We start from the raw sequence: 16,044 nt of genomic DNA on the forward strand, positions 1-16,044 counted from the left end.
AGACTTAGTCATGATTTAGCCCAATCGAATTATCTTTTCTTGCCAATTGCTTTTCATTCTGTAAATGTTAAAAATGATAGCAATTTACAAATTAGAAAGTACAGAAACCTTAAATAAAAAAGTGTTTTAACTAAAACTTGAAGTATTACACAATTACAAGTCTGCATCGCATACGTTGTATTTTAGTTACTGAGGATTGAAGCACTGTAATCTTTTATGACTTCTGACCTAATTAAACCTATAATATTTTTATTTATGAAGTTATTTTTCTCCTGCTATTTAAGTTTCATCTAAAAATATTCAGAATAGAATTAACTTTAGCTTGTCCTATTGGACACATGTCAAAATGAATAAAGATGTTAAGTAATATTAATGATACAGAAAAGTGTTCAAACATACTCTCTTTCCTTTTGTTGTTTTAATAGCAGCATTTGTAAAAGTTAATAACATCAGTACACAATCATTTTGGGGTTTAACACTGTTTTTGGAGATTTTCGTTTGCCTTTTACAGCATACAATATGCATACATAATACATTGTGGTTCAACCCCACGTCCAATCCATCTCCATAGAAGTAAGGAGCAGTTTTCCCACACACTGCCACTATTTTTTTGAGTTCAGAAATAAAGAGAAAGATTTTATTAACATATCTGCGATGTGTTTCTCAATTTCCTATTTGTGACATCATATTCTGACACCTGCTCCCAATTCTAGTCTTTTGACTTTAAATGGAATTTTCCACAGTACTTATTTAGAATTGCACTTAATTAAAAAAAACAAAAAACAAATAAACAAAAACACAGAAAAATCTTTATGATGTATGCATCTGTGAAGGAACGAAGAGATGTCATATTTCAGAAATCACATAAATTGATCCAGTAATTTATTTATTTTTTTTTTTAATTGAGAAAATCAAATTTTATGAGAAAGCGAGATGTGGGAGGGGATGCCATATATTTTTTTTTGGAATGTGTTAAAATTTAAGGGTGACAACTCAATTTGTCTACTGAGATTTTGTTTGTATTTAAAATAATTGCAACTTTTTAATCGCTAAAAATCTTAAAATTTGATTTTCTTAATTAAAAAAGCTACTTGATCAATTTAGGTGATTTTTGGAATATGACGTTCGTTTGTGACGAGTATGTACATCATAAAGATTTTTCTGTTTTTTTTTTTTTTTTAAATGTAATTCTAAATAAGCATCTCTCCTACTTTAAACTCCTGTGAAAAATACTGTTTTTAATGTGACTCCTTGCTACAGTAATGAGTTCAATTCTTGTTGAAGGAATGTAAGAGAAAAGCTCACTTCGAGTAGATATCTTAACTGTAGAATGAGTGCAATCCATCTAAGTGAATTAAATAAAAAGGATCAGCTTTAAAGATAATGACTAAGATGAAAGATATCTGAAAAATGGCAAAGAGTATAATGGTTGCAACGTGAACAGGTGAGAAAAATCGTCTATAAACCGTCAAAGTAACAATAAGCTGTCTTTGAAAAAATTGTCAGATATAAAGTCATGTTTTTTCTAAATATGTTACAAATTTTTATGATCTTCAAAAGTTTTCATTTTTATTTTAATCTTTGGCACTTGTTTACATTGGTGATCTTTTAAACCAACACATCTAAGGTGAAAACATAACATACTTACTTGTTATGGCGAAATTAGTATAAATTCTAAAAAAATGATCCAGTAGAAAGATACAATTAAATTAGAATTTATCAAAGTTTTATCGTATTTTTTAATGTGGAATAGTTGTGAGACTGATTCTTTATGACAAACTGATTTATCCCCCTTAACTCAAATTAAGGGTTTGCTGTTCTCTCTTCCCTGCAACCCCTTTCCCACAGAAGAGATGTTGTGAGCCTGTCTCTGCGTTATCATTATTTTCATGGCAAGTGCTCGTCTGAGCTTCAATCTATGGTCCCCTCTCGCCAAACTTTCACGAAAAACACTCGTCTAGCCAAAACCACTGTCAATAATTTCCCACACTCTTTACCTGTGCTTAAACCTAAACGTAGATTCCATGAACAAAGCTTCTTTCTTAGAACTGCACGCCTGTGGAACTCTCTTCCGTTTGCCTGCTTTCCAGCTGACTGCAATTTGATTGTCTTCAGGTCCAATGTAAACAAGTTCTTGATGAACCGTCCCTCTAAGTAATCCAATTTATAAAATTTCCACTACTTATGTTTATTACGTTATAATCTCATTGACTAATGTATACCCATTAACCCTTATCCTCGAGTGGCCTCCGGGCCTTGATAAGTGGTGATTCCTATGTAAAAAAAAAAAAAAAAAAAAATTGTGAATGATTTTTTTGTTAAAAATACATCCAGCATATTTTCTACAAGATCATTTTTTGTAATTTTTAGAATTTATAATAATTTCACCATGAAATGTAAGTAAGTAATGTTTTCACCTGAAATGAGTCAGTTTAAAAGATGAATGTAAACAAGCACAAAATCTTTTATTGGAGTTTTGTCTGTTTTTATTTTTCCTAAATTTAAAATAAAAAAAAAAAAAGGAATGTAATTTTAATGTCTCTCTTTCTTTTTTTTTTTTTCCCCCTCATATTTCCGACCCTTTTCTTATCTCTCGTGTTTTTTCAGGATTCCCGAATTCCTATTGAGATTGAAGAAACTCACTCAGAAGAAGATTTCTCCATTGTAAATATCGATGCAGCCTCTGAAGCCAGCCTAGACCTAACACCGCCACCGTGCATGCCCCCCAAAAAGAAGGAACGTGTAGAGATGAGAGAAATGGGGTTGGAGGAAGAACTCTACCAGGAACCCTACCAACCTATGCCCGTGCGGGAACCATCGACTCATGAACCTGATGAATTTGCAATTTATGGAATGCACGTTGCTAATGAACTTCGAAAAATCCGTGGAGATTTTGCTCTCCAATATGCCAAAATGAAAATCAACACTGTCCTTTTTGAGTCCACGACTGGGGCTTATAACCAAATGCGACCCTCATCTACAGCAGACAGCATCTATCCGAACACATCGCATTGTCGTCCGGATGATTAAGCTTTTTTATATACCACACAAAACTTATGGGATTGGAATGAAAGAAGGAATAGATGCAGACATTATGGGAATAATAATAAATATTTAATTATCTGGGGTTTATTTTTATTTTATTTGAAAACATTGTTTTTCTCTTTATCTGTTGTGAAATGGTCATTGGGTAAATAAGTCTAAATCGAAATGTGTCTTGAATTTACGCAACAAAACTGTTTTCAGATTCTCCCTTTTCCAAAATTGCTTGTATTGGTAAGTTTTTACAAGTGTATTTTTTTATTTGTTTTATTTTTATTTATTTATTTTTGCAAAGGTTGGGTCAAGTAAGTGGTCAAGTTATTTGTCTACGAAACGTAGCTGTAAAATATTTACAAATTTATAAGTTGAATAATTATCGATTCAGTAACAACTCTGATTATTTAACTTTAAATTTGTTAGGAATTGCAGGTTTTTCTAAGGCGGTCATGGTTGTCTTTTATTTATTTATCTTTTTTAGAGATTACAAATAAAAAAAAAAAAATTGTCTAGAATTCCCCCTGTATTAAAAAATACAAAAGTAAACTCTGTATGATATATGTACCTATGTCAAAATGGAAATATATTTCTAAAATCATATAAATTAATCAATTAGTTTTATTTTTAAATAAGAAAATCAAATTTTATAAGTAACCGGAGTGGGTGTCTTGTCCGCCATTTTGAAAACAATAAAAAAAAATAACTGAACAATAATTCAAACTTGCAAGATTTTTCCTTTAATGCTTACAAATTCCTGTTAATCACTTAAAAATGATTTTCTTTATAAAAATAAAAATAGTTTGTCAATTTACGAAACTTTTTTTGGAGATGATATTTTCATTTTGTCTGTATTTTTTACTTTTTAATGTAGAAGGAATTCTGAACAAGGACCCCCCCCCCTCCAATATTGATGCAATTATCACCATAGATTACACAAGTTCATGCAGATTTTCGAAATTGTCAAATTTGGATAATTTTAAGACTTCCTTTTTGTTTTTTTGTTTTTTGTGTTGAAGTATTTTGCCGCCTGATGTCGCGTCAATCTTATCTCGTTATAAAATTGTCTCATAATGGTTATTCCAATCAGTGTGCATGTGTGTGCAAGATATATAATTAGATTTTTAAATCCATTAAAAACGAGCAAAAGTTATAGCACATTGACTTAGAATGAGTGTTTTATGCCAAATTGATGGTAGAATATGTTAAATTTGTCCTAATTTTTGTATTAAATACTAATCCATATTAATCCCTAACTTTGCATCGAAGAAATACCATAATACTTAGTTCACGGCACCTTATAACAAAGGTTCATGCCAAATTGCAGTCAAATCAGTCTAGTAGTTTCTGAGAAAAAGTGGGCTGAGCAGACAGACGGACAAACTTTTTATTTATTCATTTTTTTTATTGCATTTTCACTCCAAACAAGTCACAGCGACACTTTGATGTAGGGGGCTACTATCAGGGATATAAGTTGCAGGGATATTATGTAGGGAGTTGAGTAGCAAGATATCTGTTCACATTACACTTGAACTTCTGCATGTCAGTACAGTTAAGAAAGTAGAATCTCGGAAGGGAGTTCCAAAGTCTAGCCGTACTGGGGAAGAAACTAATGAAGTAGTTTCTTACACCTAGAGATCTCTACTGTGAAGGGGTGTGATTTAGTTGCTGGTCAGGTTTGTCGGGGGTATTTATTTTGAGGGGGGTACAAGTACTTGTAGTTCGTACCATTAAAATACTTGTAGAATAGGCAGAGCAGAGGGATGCAAACTAAGAGAAATACGATATACATAACTCAAAAGCAGAAACAAAAGATGAGGTTTCCATTTAAAAGGGTGATCTGTTCATCTTGTTTTTGGTATAGAAATGTGGATCTGATATAGATGGCACATCTCAAGTTTGAAAGCGATTCACATTTATTGCCCCCCAAATATTGTGGCCTGTAACCTCTAATGGAAATGAACTTATCAGGATCTTTTCACTTTACTATTTTGTAAAAAAGAAAAAAAAAGTAACTAATATTTTTAGTATTATTTCCAAGGTTTCTTAAATGCTGGATCGCATGGCTGCAGTTGACCATTGTCTATAATCCAGAAAGAATCTATTGGTTTAGTGGATGTCCTCGTTTATTGTGTGTGTAGGTAGAAGAGACAAAACTGAAGGCAAAAGAAAAAAAAAACTTAAATTATACGGAAGAACTCTTCAAAAATGCCATTCATGGAATCAATAATAAAATTAACTCCTTTTTGCAATCCAACCATGTTTCGTACAAATAAACTAAAACCTTGTCTACCAAGTTTCAATTATGATTGGACAAGAAGTCTTTTATCATCATTCCATGCTAAGCACTCTTGAATACGAATTTCAAAATTGTCATTAACTGACACACTCTTCTCTTGTTACGGATTTCCATTGGGATGAATCTCTTTAGTTCAGGAATAGTTTGCGTAGTGTTAAACGTTATTTTTGAGATAATCTTACAGGTTAAAAATCTGGAGTTTTAAGGTCTGGTGAGTGTAAAGCCTATTCAAATTCAGACCTACTGATAATCCAATCACTAAAGTGTCCCCTCCCCATCACCCCTATCATTGAACAATGATAAAACAAAGTTCAAATGATTGAAACATAGTTTTAGTTTATTTGCACCAAATATGATTGGATTTGCGAAAGAGTTTTCAATTTTTTATTTATTTTTTTTTTTTTTTTACGATTTCGTAAGTGGCATTTTTATAGGATGGAGGGAGGAATCATGTATTGACTGCATTTCTATATCATAAGATTATAAAATCGGAGGATGGTCGTAGTCAACCTAATAGATGATTGCTGTTGAGCATCAGTCAAGATGATGATTTTGTTAGTATTCATTTCGCCAATATCTTTCTATTTAAAATTCTTTCTAGAAAGATATCGAGTACTCACTGGAGGGACCACATGAAGGTTGCTAGAGTGTTTATGGAATGAACTGAGTTCAACCATGGCACATCCAGTTTGTCAGCCCACATTGTTATTTAGAGCCACCTTCAGCTCCCTGCTGCAGAGGCCATGTCCCCTTACCAAATCATCCATTCATAGAATCGATAATGATCTTGGCACTTGTGTGTATATGCGTGCATGCAGAAACACAGATACTATATAGATGGAACATATTAAGATTGAAACATTGTTTTTAAAAAAATTATGGCCCTAACTTTGAAAGAACAAATATCCGATGCCGAGATCAGAAACAAAACACCATCCATGTGTTGGCAACAGTATCCATACATGTTAGATGCCTGAACACCACCTGCCATAATCAAAATCTTTGTGGAGAACAGAATTGACTAAGATGGCTGATGGAGTTTTAAACCCCAAAAATTATTTAAAATTATACAAAAATCTTCCAATGCTGCAGCATGAATCCTCTTGGTCTCCAGTCTTTAGAAAGCCATTAACGATGCTATAATGAGAGATCTAATAAAGAATATGGTGCTTGTACAGTATAATACTTATCAAGTTTTATCACATGCTTTAATGTTGAAGAGTTGTGTGACCAATTCTGTACAACAAACTGACTTATCTTCCTATCCTTGAAATCGCCATTGAAAAAATAAATGTTTGAGAATATTGATGATTTTTTGTAAAAATAAAATCACATCTATTGGATCATTTTTCATAATTTTTGGAATTTATACTAATTTCGACATAAATACACCAAATGTTTTTACCTGAAATGGATTTGTTTGAAATTCTATTAAACTGCACAAGCACTAGAACCACTTTTCAACATTATAGGATGGAAAGATGAGTATCATGGCGAGAGCTGAAAGTGTGCCAACTTCTTGGTTGCCTTTTCAATTATTGATAAGTTTTAGCTAACATATTCATCTCTATAATCACTTGAGAAGGCACTCCAATCAGGAGAGAACTTGGATGCCTACTAGACAATGTACTTGAGTGTCTAAGGAGTTTGTCAAGACAACCTGACATGAGGGCACTTCTCCCTGCAAGTAAACCTTGAGTAAATATTCAAAATAATATTCAAAGTCCAAATAAAATCCCATCGGTATAACTAACTTACACTGTATTATACAAGGAATGGTGCACTTTTTTTCAAGTGATGTTGCCTATAGTAACAACACTTAGCTGGCTATTCCACCAGACTAGATGAAATTAAGACCAAGAGACATATTCCAATCTAGTTAACTGGTCAATGGATGAAAGGAAAATTAATATTCCTAACTTCTTTACTAACTCAACATTTGAGAGATAAAAAAGAACTTGAATTGAATATTCGATTATCTATGCATCTCATAAAGAGATCAAATGTTAATCCCAAGAAGGTTCTTCTTGATTTTTGAGAACGACTAAAGAGAGAAATCAAACGCACCAGCTGTGCCATCACCCCGAGCTAACCTCGATGACGGACATACAAACGAACAAGTTATAATATGAATTATTCATTTCTGTTGGATCTTGAAAGTCACTGATACCTTTGGAAAAAGTATGAATCGATTTTTACTCCCTCCAGCAATGAGTGGACTAGTAGGGTAGACTTTACTCTCAAGCCTTAGTAAAGCAACTACTCTAGGAGAAGGAAAACTTTTGAGATTACACCTGCAATCAGGTAGGTATCTGTTACGTCATGTGTTTACATATATTACTTGCCTGAGAAAAGTAGGGGGCTTTATTGCTATATGCTTTGCTCCGTAATAATCAATTTTCTGTAGGAATCTGCCAATTTTCACAGGAGTATCCATCATGCATTCGTACATGTGTCAGTGAGAGGCGGGAAAGTTGTGAACTTATTGTGCGCATCAAAAACTTGCCATCCTAGATTTAAAATTTAAATGGTGGGGCATGTGATTGGAGTAATGGATACTCATGTTGACTATGAGTTTATGACTAAATCATGTTGATGCAGTGGTTTCTATCAGATTACCAAAATTGAGCAATGTTGAACCTGATCACATTTAGGTGAGTGACTATTTGGGAATATCAAATGCTGTAAGCAAAACCCTCCACCCACATTTATCAATGGTTACAAATCTTTCTGGATAATTTTGTGTCAAATAATTCAGAAACTTATGATTTTGAAACTTGCATCCACAGATCCTGTTGTAACTTTGCAGCAATAGAGGGGCATCATAAAAAAACTAAAAAATTCTGAAAATGTGAGTATGTAATTCCAAATGGTTACAGATTTAGAGCATTTTTCAGTTTTGTGTAAATGTCACTCTGGCAATATTTTAATTACATTTTCGTTAATATTTTCAGTTTGGATCATATGACCGTGAAAATTAACTCGAGTAAAGTTGCCAACATGATGAAATCGAAAAATAGCAGCAGATTTGCTCAGAAATGGAACCGTTCTGTTAGATTTTTATAAAATTTTGGAATTATTTGCATGTACATGAATTTTCAGGGTCATAGGTTTTAAACTTAAAATAGTCAGGAAAATGTAATTATCTAAAATGTCTGGATATCTCGCTCGATTTACGAGACAACAGAAAAATGCTCAGAATCAGAAACTATTTGGAGTTATATCCTTAAATTTTTAGGATTTCTTAGATTTTATGATGTCCGTCTATGATGTAAATTAAAACAAAGTCTGTATATGAGTTACATAATCCTAAATTTCTGGATGGAATTACCCTTCTGGGAAATATAACTTCTGACAAACTAACATCGTGTCAAAGGGGAGATAATTCAGGTCATCTACTCCAATTAACTGTGGGAATAAGCACTAGGCCTTTCACACCAAGTAAGAGAATGATATTATAAATGAGGTTAAGCCAAGTTCAAATATTGTTGGGATAGGTATGAACCCACAGTTAACCATTCAAGTTATGATTCATTTTAATTGTATACAATGATTTCTTTATGCTGGGTATTATTTGTTTTTTCGACATTAAATAACTTTAAAAGGATTAATACACCTTAAAAGCAATCGGTTGACTCATCAAGTTCCAATATTTATACTGTACTAATACAGCAGGGAAGAATTTTAATTCATCTCTTCTTCGATTTTGTAGTTGTGCATGCAATTGCATGATAGACTGAGCACTTGTTGATAGACGTCTAGTTTAGTAAAATAAAATCTCTGCTTTAGCATCTGTGAACAAAGCTGTGTCAGATCTTGCTTTAATGGCGATCTCTTTTATTGGGCAAGATCTTTTATGACAATCTTTTAAAGCTCTTATGGCTATCACACATTTGATGGTCCATCTTATTTTGTTTCCTCCGTTTCACACTAATAACAACATGTGAATGATGGGCTTAATAGATTATTTTTATCATCTTCAAATAAAATTCAATATTCCTGAGAAAAATTATGAAACTACAATTTCTTCACTTGCTAAGGCTACAATAGCAACTTGTGTTCGATATTAGTTGTATACAACAATTGTAGATCAATTGTTTGCATCAGTTATTATTTGAAAATCATTTAATGCTTTTGAAGAGGTTTGATCAGTTTTGGCTGGATGACAATGCAGAAACATTTGACATGAATGTACACTAACTTTCATGCCAATCTTTAGTGCCTGTTTTAGAGAAGATGACTTCCATCACATTAAACTGCTGTCATCACATCCAGTCCTTATGACACTCCTAATAGGCACTTTATTGCTTACTTTTTAGACATATTCAGTTATTGGGGAGCATCAAGGATTATCTCCCTTGCCCTTAAAAAAAGACTTCAAACATTTTATTTTTATACCAGCTGTACCTACCCAACCTTTACCTTGCAATCTACTTTTAATTATGGTTTTGTTTGGCAGTTGTTGTGCTTTTTAAGATGGTCAGCAGATCGAATTTTTTTTTTTTAAATATGTGGTTTTAAGCAAAAACAGCAGTACTTAGTTGCCATGTTGTAATTTTTTTTGTAATTTTTTGATATATTTCTATTTTAGTAATATATCAGAAAATTACAAAAATTAATTGAGTAGAAAACTATTTATAGCTAAAAGTAATTTTTCTGAAAAATTGGGGGGAATTGCATTTTTCCTAGATGTTAACATCTTGAAGATTGTGAATACAAGGAACATAGTTATCTCCCTTTTTGCCACTGTAATGGTTTCCGACATATAGCAATATACATATAGCAATAGGCTGTTTTTTTTTTTTTTTTTTTACTAAAATCACAATAGCAGTTGTTCTGTTTGAATTTTTGTATATATTATTATTTTTGACATGGCAAGTAAATATTTTTTTTGCTTAAAACAGCATATCTAAAAAATCGATCTGTCAACTCTAAGCACTGCAATATTTTTTAAACTAGAAGTTTGAAAGTTCAGTTTAATTACTACAGTACTGTTTGATCATTAAATTATTAATTAAACCAAATTGTTATAAAACTAACTAATTTTATTAAAGTAATGTTTTAATTTCTTTTTGAAATTATTGGATGTAAATAACTTCCAAATTTTCAATTTATTTTATTAATGATTTAAGAATTTTAAAGTCTATTTTCATTACTTTCTATTTAACAATCTTTTTCAAATAGTCAATATTTTTATTTTATTTTACAATTGAGGAGGGATCGTTTTGCATGCCATTTTGAAAATCTAAACAAAGGGGAATAACTCCACAATGATTCAAACTTGTGAGACATATTGACAAAGCCAATGAATTAATCGCTTAAAAATATTTCTTATAAAAGTAAAAATACACGATCAGTTTATATGATTTTTGGAATATGATATTTTCATTTATCACAGGTACATAGACTTTTCTTTGTTTTTTAATGGGAGGGGGGGGGTTCTAGACAAGAATCCAATTCTTATTTAAAAATAAAACTATTGGATCAATTTACATAATTTTTGGAATATGATATTTGTATTTTGTCATATGTACATCATACAAACTTTTCTTTTTTGTTTTTTAATATAGGGGAAATTGTGAACAAGAACCAAAAATTTTCACATTTAAAAATTGTTTTCCCTAAAAAAAAAAAAAGTTAAAATCGAATTTTCTATTTAATGAAGAAAATATTGACTTTTTTAAACTAGTGGGACCCATAGCAATTCCAAATTTGCTTTCTTTATCCATCTGTATAATTTACTTTTAATTATGGTATTTTGTTTGAATTAATACATTTATGTAAAATTTAATAACATTAAGCAAAAAAATTTTCTTCTCTAAAAATATTTAATATTGAAAGTTCAATATTCTTTGTATAAATAAAATAACTATTTATTAAAATTAAAAATTGAGTTCTTGTTCAGAATCCCCCTGTATTAAAAAAAAAAACTCAAAATAAAGAAAAATATGCATGATATATGTACCTATGACCAAATGAAAATATCATTTTCCAAAAATCATGTAAATTGATCAAGTAGTTTTATTTATTTCTTTTTAAATAAGAAAATCAAATTTTATGACTAACTGAAGAGCGACTGCCTTGTCCACCATTTTGAAAATAATAAAAAAAAACTCAAAAAAAAGAAACAACAAAAAAAAAACAGCTCAATAATTCAAACTTGCAAGATTTATATTGTCTATGAATTCCCATTAATTGCTAAAAAATGATTAAACAAAAAACTACTTGATCAATTTACATGATTTTTGGAACATATTGTCATTTCATCATGTTCATCATACAGATTTTTCTTTAATTTTATTTTTAATATAAGGATAATTCTAGATGAATCAATTTTTTCATAGATACCATATTTAATTTTTACTTTGATAAACAACAATGGATACCAGTCATTTTTTTTTCTATCAGTTTTTGTATTCATATATTTTATACCATAAGTAATAAATATCTAGTTCTTTTTTTTAAGGATTCAGCAAATTTGTTGTGCTGTATAAAACTGATGCTGCAGGTGCATATGTTGACTTCCTGCTGACACATAAAAATCTAAAAGAATGAAGTAAACACCTTTTCTGTGCAACATGGGAATGTATCTCAGTTCTACCATGAAAAACTACATATTGCACGGCACACAAACAGCTGCATATGAGATAGTATAAAAAAAAAATCCAAAATCTAGTTGATGCAACATGTTTAAATGGTCATGAAAAACGTGTCATTCTTGTTGCATTTTGATATTGTTTAATCTGGAAAGATTTTCTTCTTCAGGAACTTCCAAAGAGGAAGCATCGAAAGCATACATAGCCAAAGTTGAAGAATTGAAAAAGAAACATGGCATGAAGGCATGAAACCAACAGATCCCTAGATATATTATATATGCCATTTCAATTATTGGTAAGTCTTTTTCTTTTTTTTTCTTTCTTTTTTTTTCTTTCTTTAAAATAAAATTTTTCATTTTATTTTTAAATGTAAGATCTTGGGTTCTTAACATTTCAAACAAGGCACACTTTATACAGGGTGACCCCAAAAAACCAAAAGCTAAATGTAGGCCATCTAGAACATATGCTGTAGAATGGAGAAAAAAAGGCCAAAGACCCTAGTGTTTTGATGTGATGTTTTGAATATAATAAACTAGTTATGACCAAAGTTTCATTTCATTCGGACAAAACACTAAGAAACTGGGCCTAATTAGAGTTGGGGCCCGTTTTTTTGGATCACCCTGTACAAGTCCTAGCAAATGTGGTTCAGTGTCAATGACCGAAAACTAACATGTATACTTGAAAATGAGTTGAATGTACATTTGGATGAACCTGCAAAATATCGTTTTTTGATCTGCTTTATTCTGTTTTTCTTTTTTTACATGGGGGTCACCACTTATCAAGGCCCGAAGGCCACTCAGGGATAAGGGTTATTGCGTGTACAGTCTGCAATTCTTTCTAGAATCAAGTATTTGGAAGTGAGAGTGTGTGAATGGTTACCAATAATCATTGTTAAAGTGGAACCAGCAGGATTCGAGATTAACACTCCACATCTTCAGCTTGTGTCAGTATCTACTTCACTGCTGCAACCTCCCAATAATGAGTTAATTAGGAACTATACACATTAAACAAAATTTCACATTTGAAAGAAGTTTATGATTTTGTTGATTTAAAAAAATTTTTTTTTATTTTTATTTATTTTTTTTTTTAATCCAACAAAATTATACATTCGAAAGAAATTTTTAATTTTTTCAACTAACCAAATATACAAGGAAGGAACAAAGTGTAACTCCAATGATAAACTAAATACATGAAAATCACTTTATTTTTGTATGGACGTTTTTACATATTTCTAAAATAACTAATTTTCTATAAAATAAAATACGCATCAAGTGTGCTTGAAAGCCAAATCACAACATAATATTAGGAAAATAAACAAATATTTTGTTTGAAATTTATGATATAAATATATTTCAGAGCCAAACTCCATCCTCAGTATGTTTTCTTTCTTTTTCCTTTTTCTTTTTTGCCATGTAAAATTAGAAAAAAAAGTCTGTTTGTAGAGAGCCGACTTGTTACAGACTTTTTCCTCCAATTTTACATGGCAAGAAAAAGGAAAAAGAAAGAAAACAACATACTGAGGATGGAGTTTGGCTCCGAAATATATTTATGTGATAAATTTCAAACAAGTAAAATATTTGTTTATTTTCCTAATATTACGTTGTGATTTGTCTTTTAAGTGAACTTGACACATATTTTATTTTATTCAAATTAAATCAATGTTTCTATAATGGAACTCACACCCTTGGTGTTAATTTTCTATAATTGAATACAGAAAATATTGTATATTTTAGATTCACAAAACCTGAATTGTAAGTGAGCCTCAAATCCCAACTTCAAGTTAAAGAGATGGGTATGTGGAGCATTCATCTTCCTGAATAAACCATTGCAAAAGCATGAATTTATTGAATCTCAGGAAGGTTAATCGGCTAAGAAAAACTTGAAAGCAAGTGACTAGACATAACTGTACACAATAATTAACCCACTGAACCGCGAGAACTGGAGATTAAGCTTATGAAATATGAAAAAATAAAGTTATGTTAAATGAATTGCGAGATGATACAATCCATTTATTTCACAGAAGAAATTAATGGAGGGTGGGGTAGGCATTTAAAAAAAATATCTGAATGGGTCTCTGAAGGCATAATTGTTTTTTTTTTAATATAGTTTTTACTATTCTGAAAAAATATATTTAATACTACTATAATCCCATTTATCAAGAGATTAGAGATTAGATTTTTAGAGTCATCAAAGTTAGGAGCTGCGAGTCAGATTCTGTGGAAGCTGGAAGACAAAACTTATTTTGAATGTAGCAGCATATATTAACCTGTTATTTGTCTTGCTTTCATTGTGACTTTTAGTTTGAAGCAAAGTGTCATATCAGAACAGATACTACACTTCGTCTTTTTTGTCCTTGATTAGTGAAGATGTCCCTCTTTATTGAAGCAATTTTTATTTTTTCTCAATCCAAAGTGCCTCTTTTTAGGAACTCTATTTAGTGCTTGTTAAGGTAGTCAACAAATCGATTTTTTTAAAATGTTGTTTTAAGCAAAAACAATATTTATGTACTTGTCATGCCGAAAATAGTAATATATCCAAAAATTATGAAAATTAATTGAGTAGAAGTGCTATTGTGTTTTTAGTAAAAAGAAAGTCTATCCCTATAGACAATATTACAGCCATGAACAAGTAGTCTAAAATATTTGTTCCAAATTATGTGCCCTGTATGCCTCTAACTTTCTACTTTATAATGTCTAAAAAAAATGCAATTTTACCCAATTTTCCATAAAAGTTACTTTTTGCTATATATAACTTTCTAATGTTATGAATTTTCCTAAGTTTTGAATATATTGTTTTCAACATAACAATTAAGTAGTAATATTGCTTTTGCTTAAAGTGACATTTAAAAAAAAAAAAATGATTCATCGACTCTGTTTTAACAAGCACTTTCTATTTTCTTCACAATAAAAACTGACCTTGTATCTAAATCTATCTTCATGTGGGAGCAAATTAATAAAGACTGAGAATCTCAACGAAAGTACAAGTTGTTGATATTCTCCATCTATAAATTAAATCTCACTTGTCTGTTTAAATGTATGCATGTATGTATGTCTGCCTGCCTAAAACTTTCAACAGAAGCGACAGATTTTCACAAGATCAGTATCGGTATGAAGCTCGACCCTTTGGACGACAAATATCAAAAAATTGGCTAAATCGAAAAGATAGCATAACTTTTGAAAATATCTGCGAAAAAAGCGACTCCCTCCTTGTAGAAAAGTACTCAGTTAAAGGCGCAGGAATTAATTGCACCATCAACTGAGCATTTTTCTACAAGGAGAGGTTGCTTTTTTTTTTTTTTTTTTCCGATATTTTCAAAAGTCATCCCCTCTTTTCGATTGACTAGTCTTAATTTAAACCATTGCCACTTCCGGTTTGGCAATGTGCGCAATGGCAAAGACGTCATGTTTTTTTTTCATGCTCTTTTCCTCCTTCGCGGTATGGGTTCGAGCCTGTCTGCTTACAACCACTTTATTTATTTGCTCAACACACACCTTCAAACACCCGGGCAATGCCGGGCACCCAGGCTAGTCTGTAATAATACTAATTAGTGAACTAATTAATAAGCACTGAGGAAATTTCACTTGAAGTCCTCATTTCATCATTGTGTGTCAAGAGATATTCAATCACACATTATGAATATGGAACCACTACGCAACCAAGCAATCACATTAACTGATAAAGTGTTTTAGAAATATGGTGATTGCATTTCATAGAATTCAATTCCTTTTTTTCATAAAAGATTCCCAAAAAATTTTAAATGTTTCTTTTTTTATTTTCAGCATCAAATCATCGAACCACGTGAACAAACGGATCAAGACCGTGAGAATCTGTGTATTTGACGAAAACATTCTATAAAATGTTTTTATAAAAAAATCAAATTTTTGACTTCTTTTTTTATTGCTTTATTTTTATTGTTATATTTGTTTCTCCAACGTCGAGCATAAAATTTGTCCACATTTTCAATGTATATAAATTTAAAAAAAAAAAATGATGCAACAATTGGAAAAAAAATCTAAAATATGACCTAAAAAATACTTTTGTTTTTAATTGGTTTAAAAAAGAAATTATCAGAAAAAATATTGTGCAATAAATTTATAGTCATTCCAGAATGTT

The 16,044-nt window shown here is 31.0% G+C and overlaps 1 protein-coding gene across 1 annotated transcript in view; it reads left to right on the forward strand.

Annotated features, from left to right (window-relative positions):
• The window catches only part of LOC145292143 (uncharacterized), an 80,536-nt gene extending 64,727 nt beyond the window's left edge, over window positions 1-15,809 (forward strand). The window contains exons 5-7 of the mRNA XM_080138270.1: window positions 2,608-3,276; window positions 12,101-12,226; window positions 15,711-15,809. Of these exons, the coding sequence (XP_079994396.1) occupies window positions 2,608-3,030 (423 nt within the window). The 3' untranslated portion in view covers window positions 3,031-3,276; window positions 12,101-12,226; window positions 15,711-15,809. The remainder of the gene's footprint in view (window positions 1-2,607; window positions 3,277-12,100; window positions 12,227-15,710) is intronic.
• Window positions 15,810-16,044: the final 235 nt, after the last annotated feature.

The sequence above is a fragment of the Euprymna scolopes genome, chromosome 13, assembly GCF_053919585.1.
Source record: "Euprymna scolopes isolate OS-2025 chromosome 13, ASM5391958v1, whole genome shotgun sequence".
NCBI lineage: Eukaryota > Metazoa > Mollusca > Cephalopoda > Sepiida > Sepiolidae > Euprymna > Euprymna scolopes.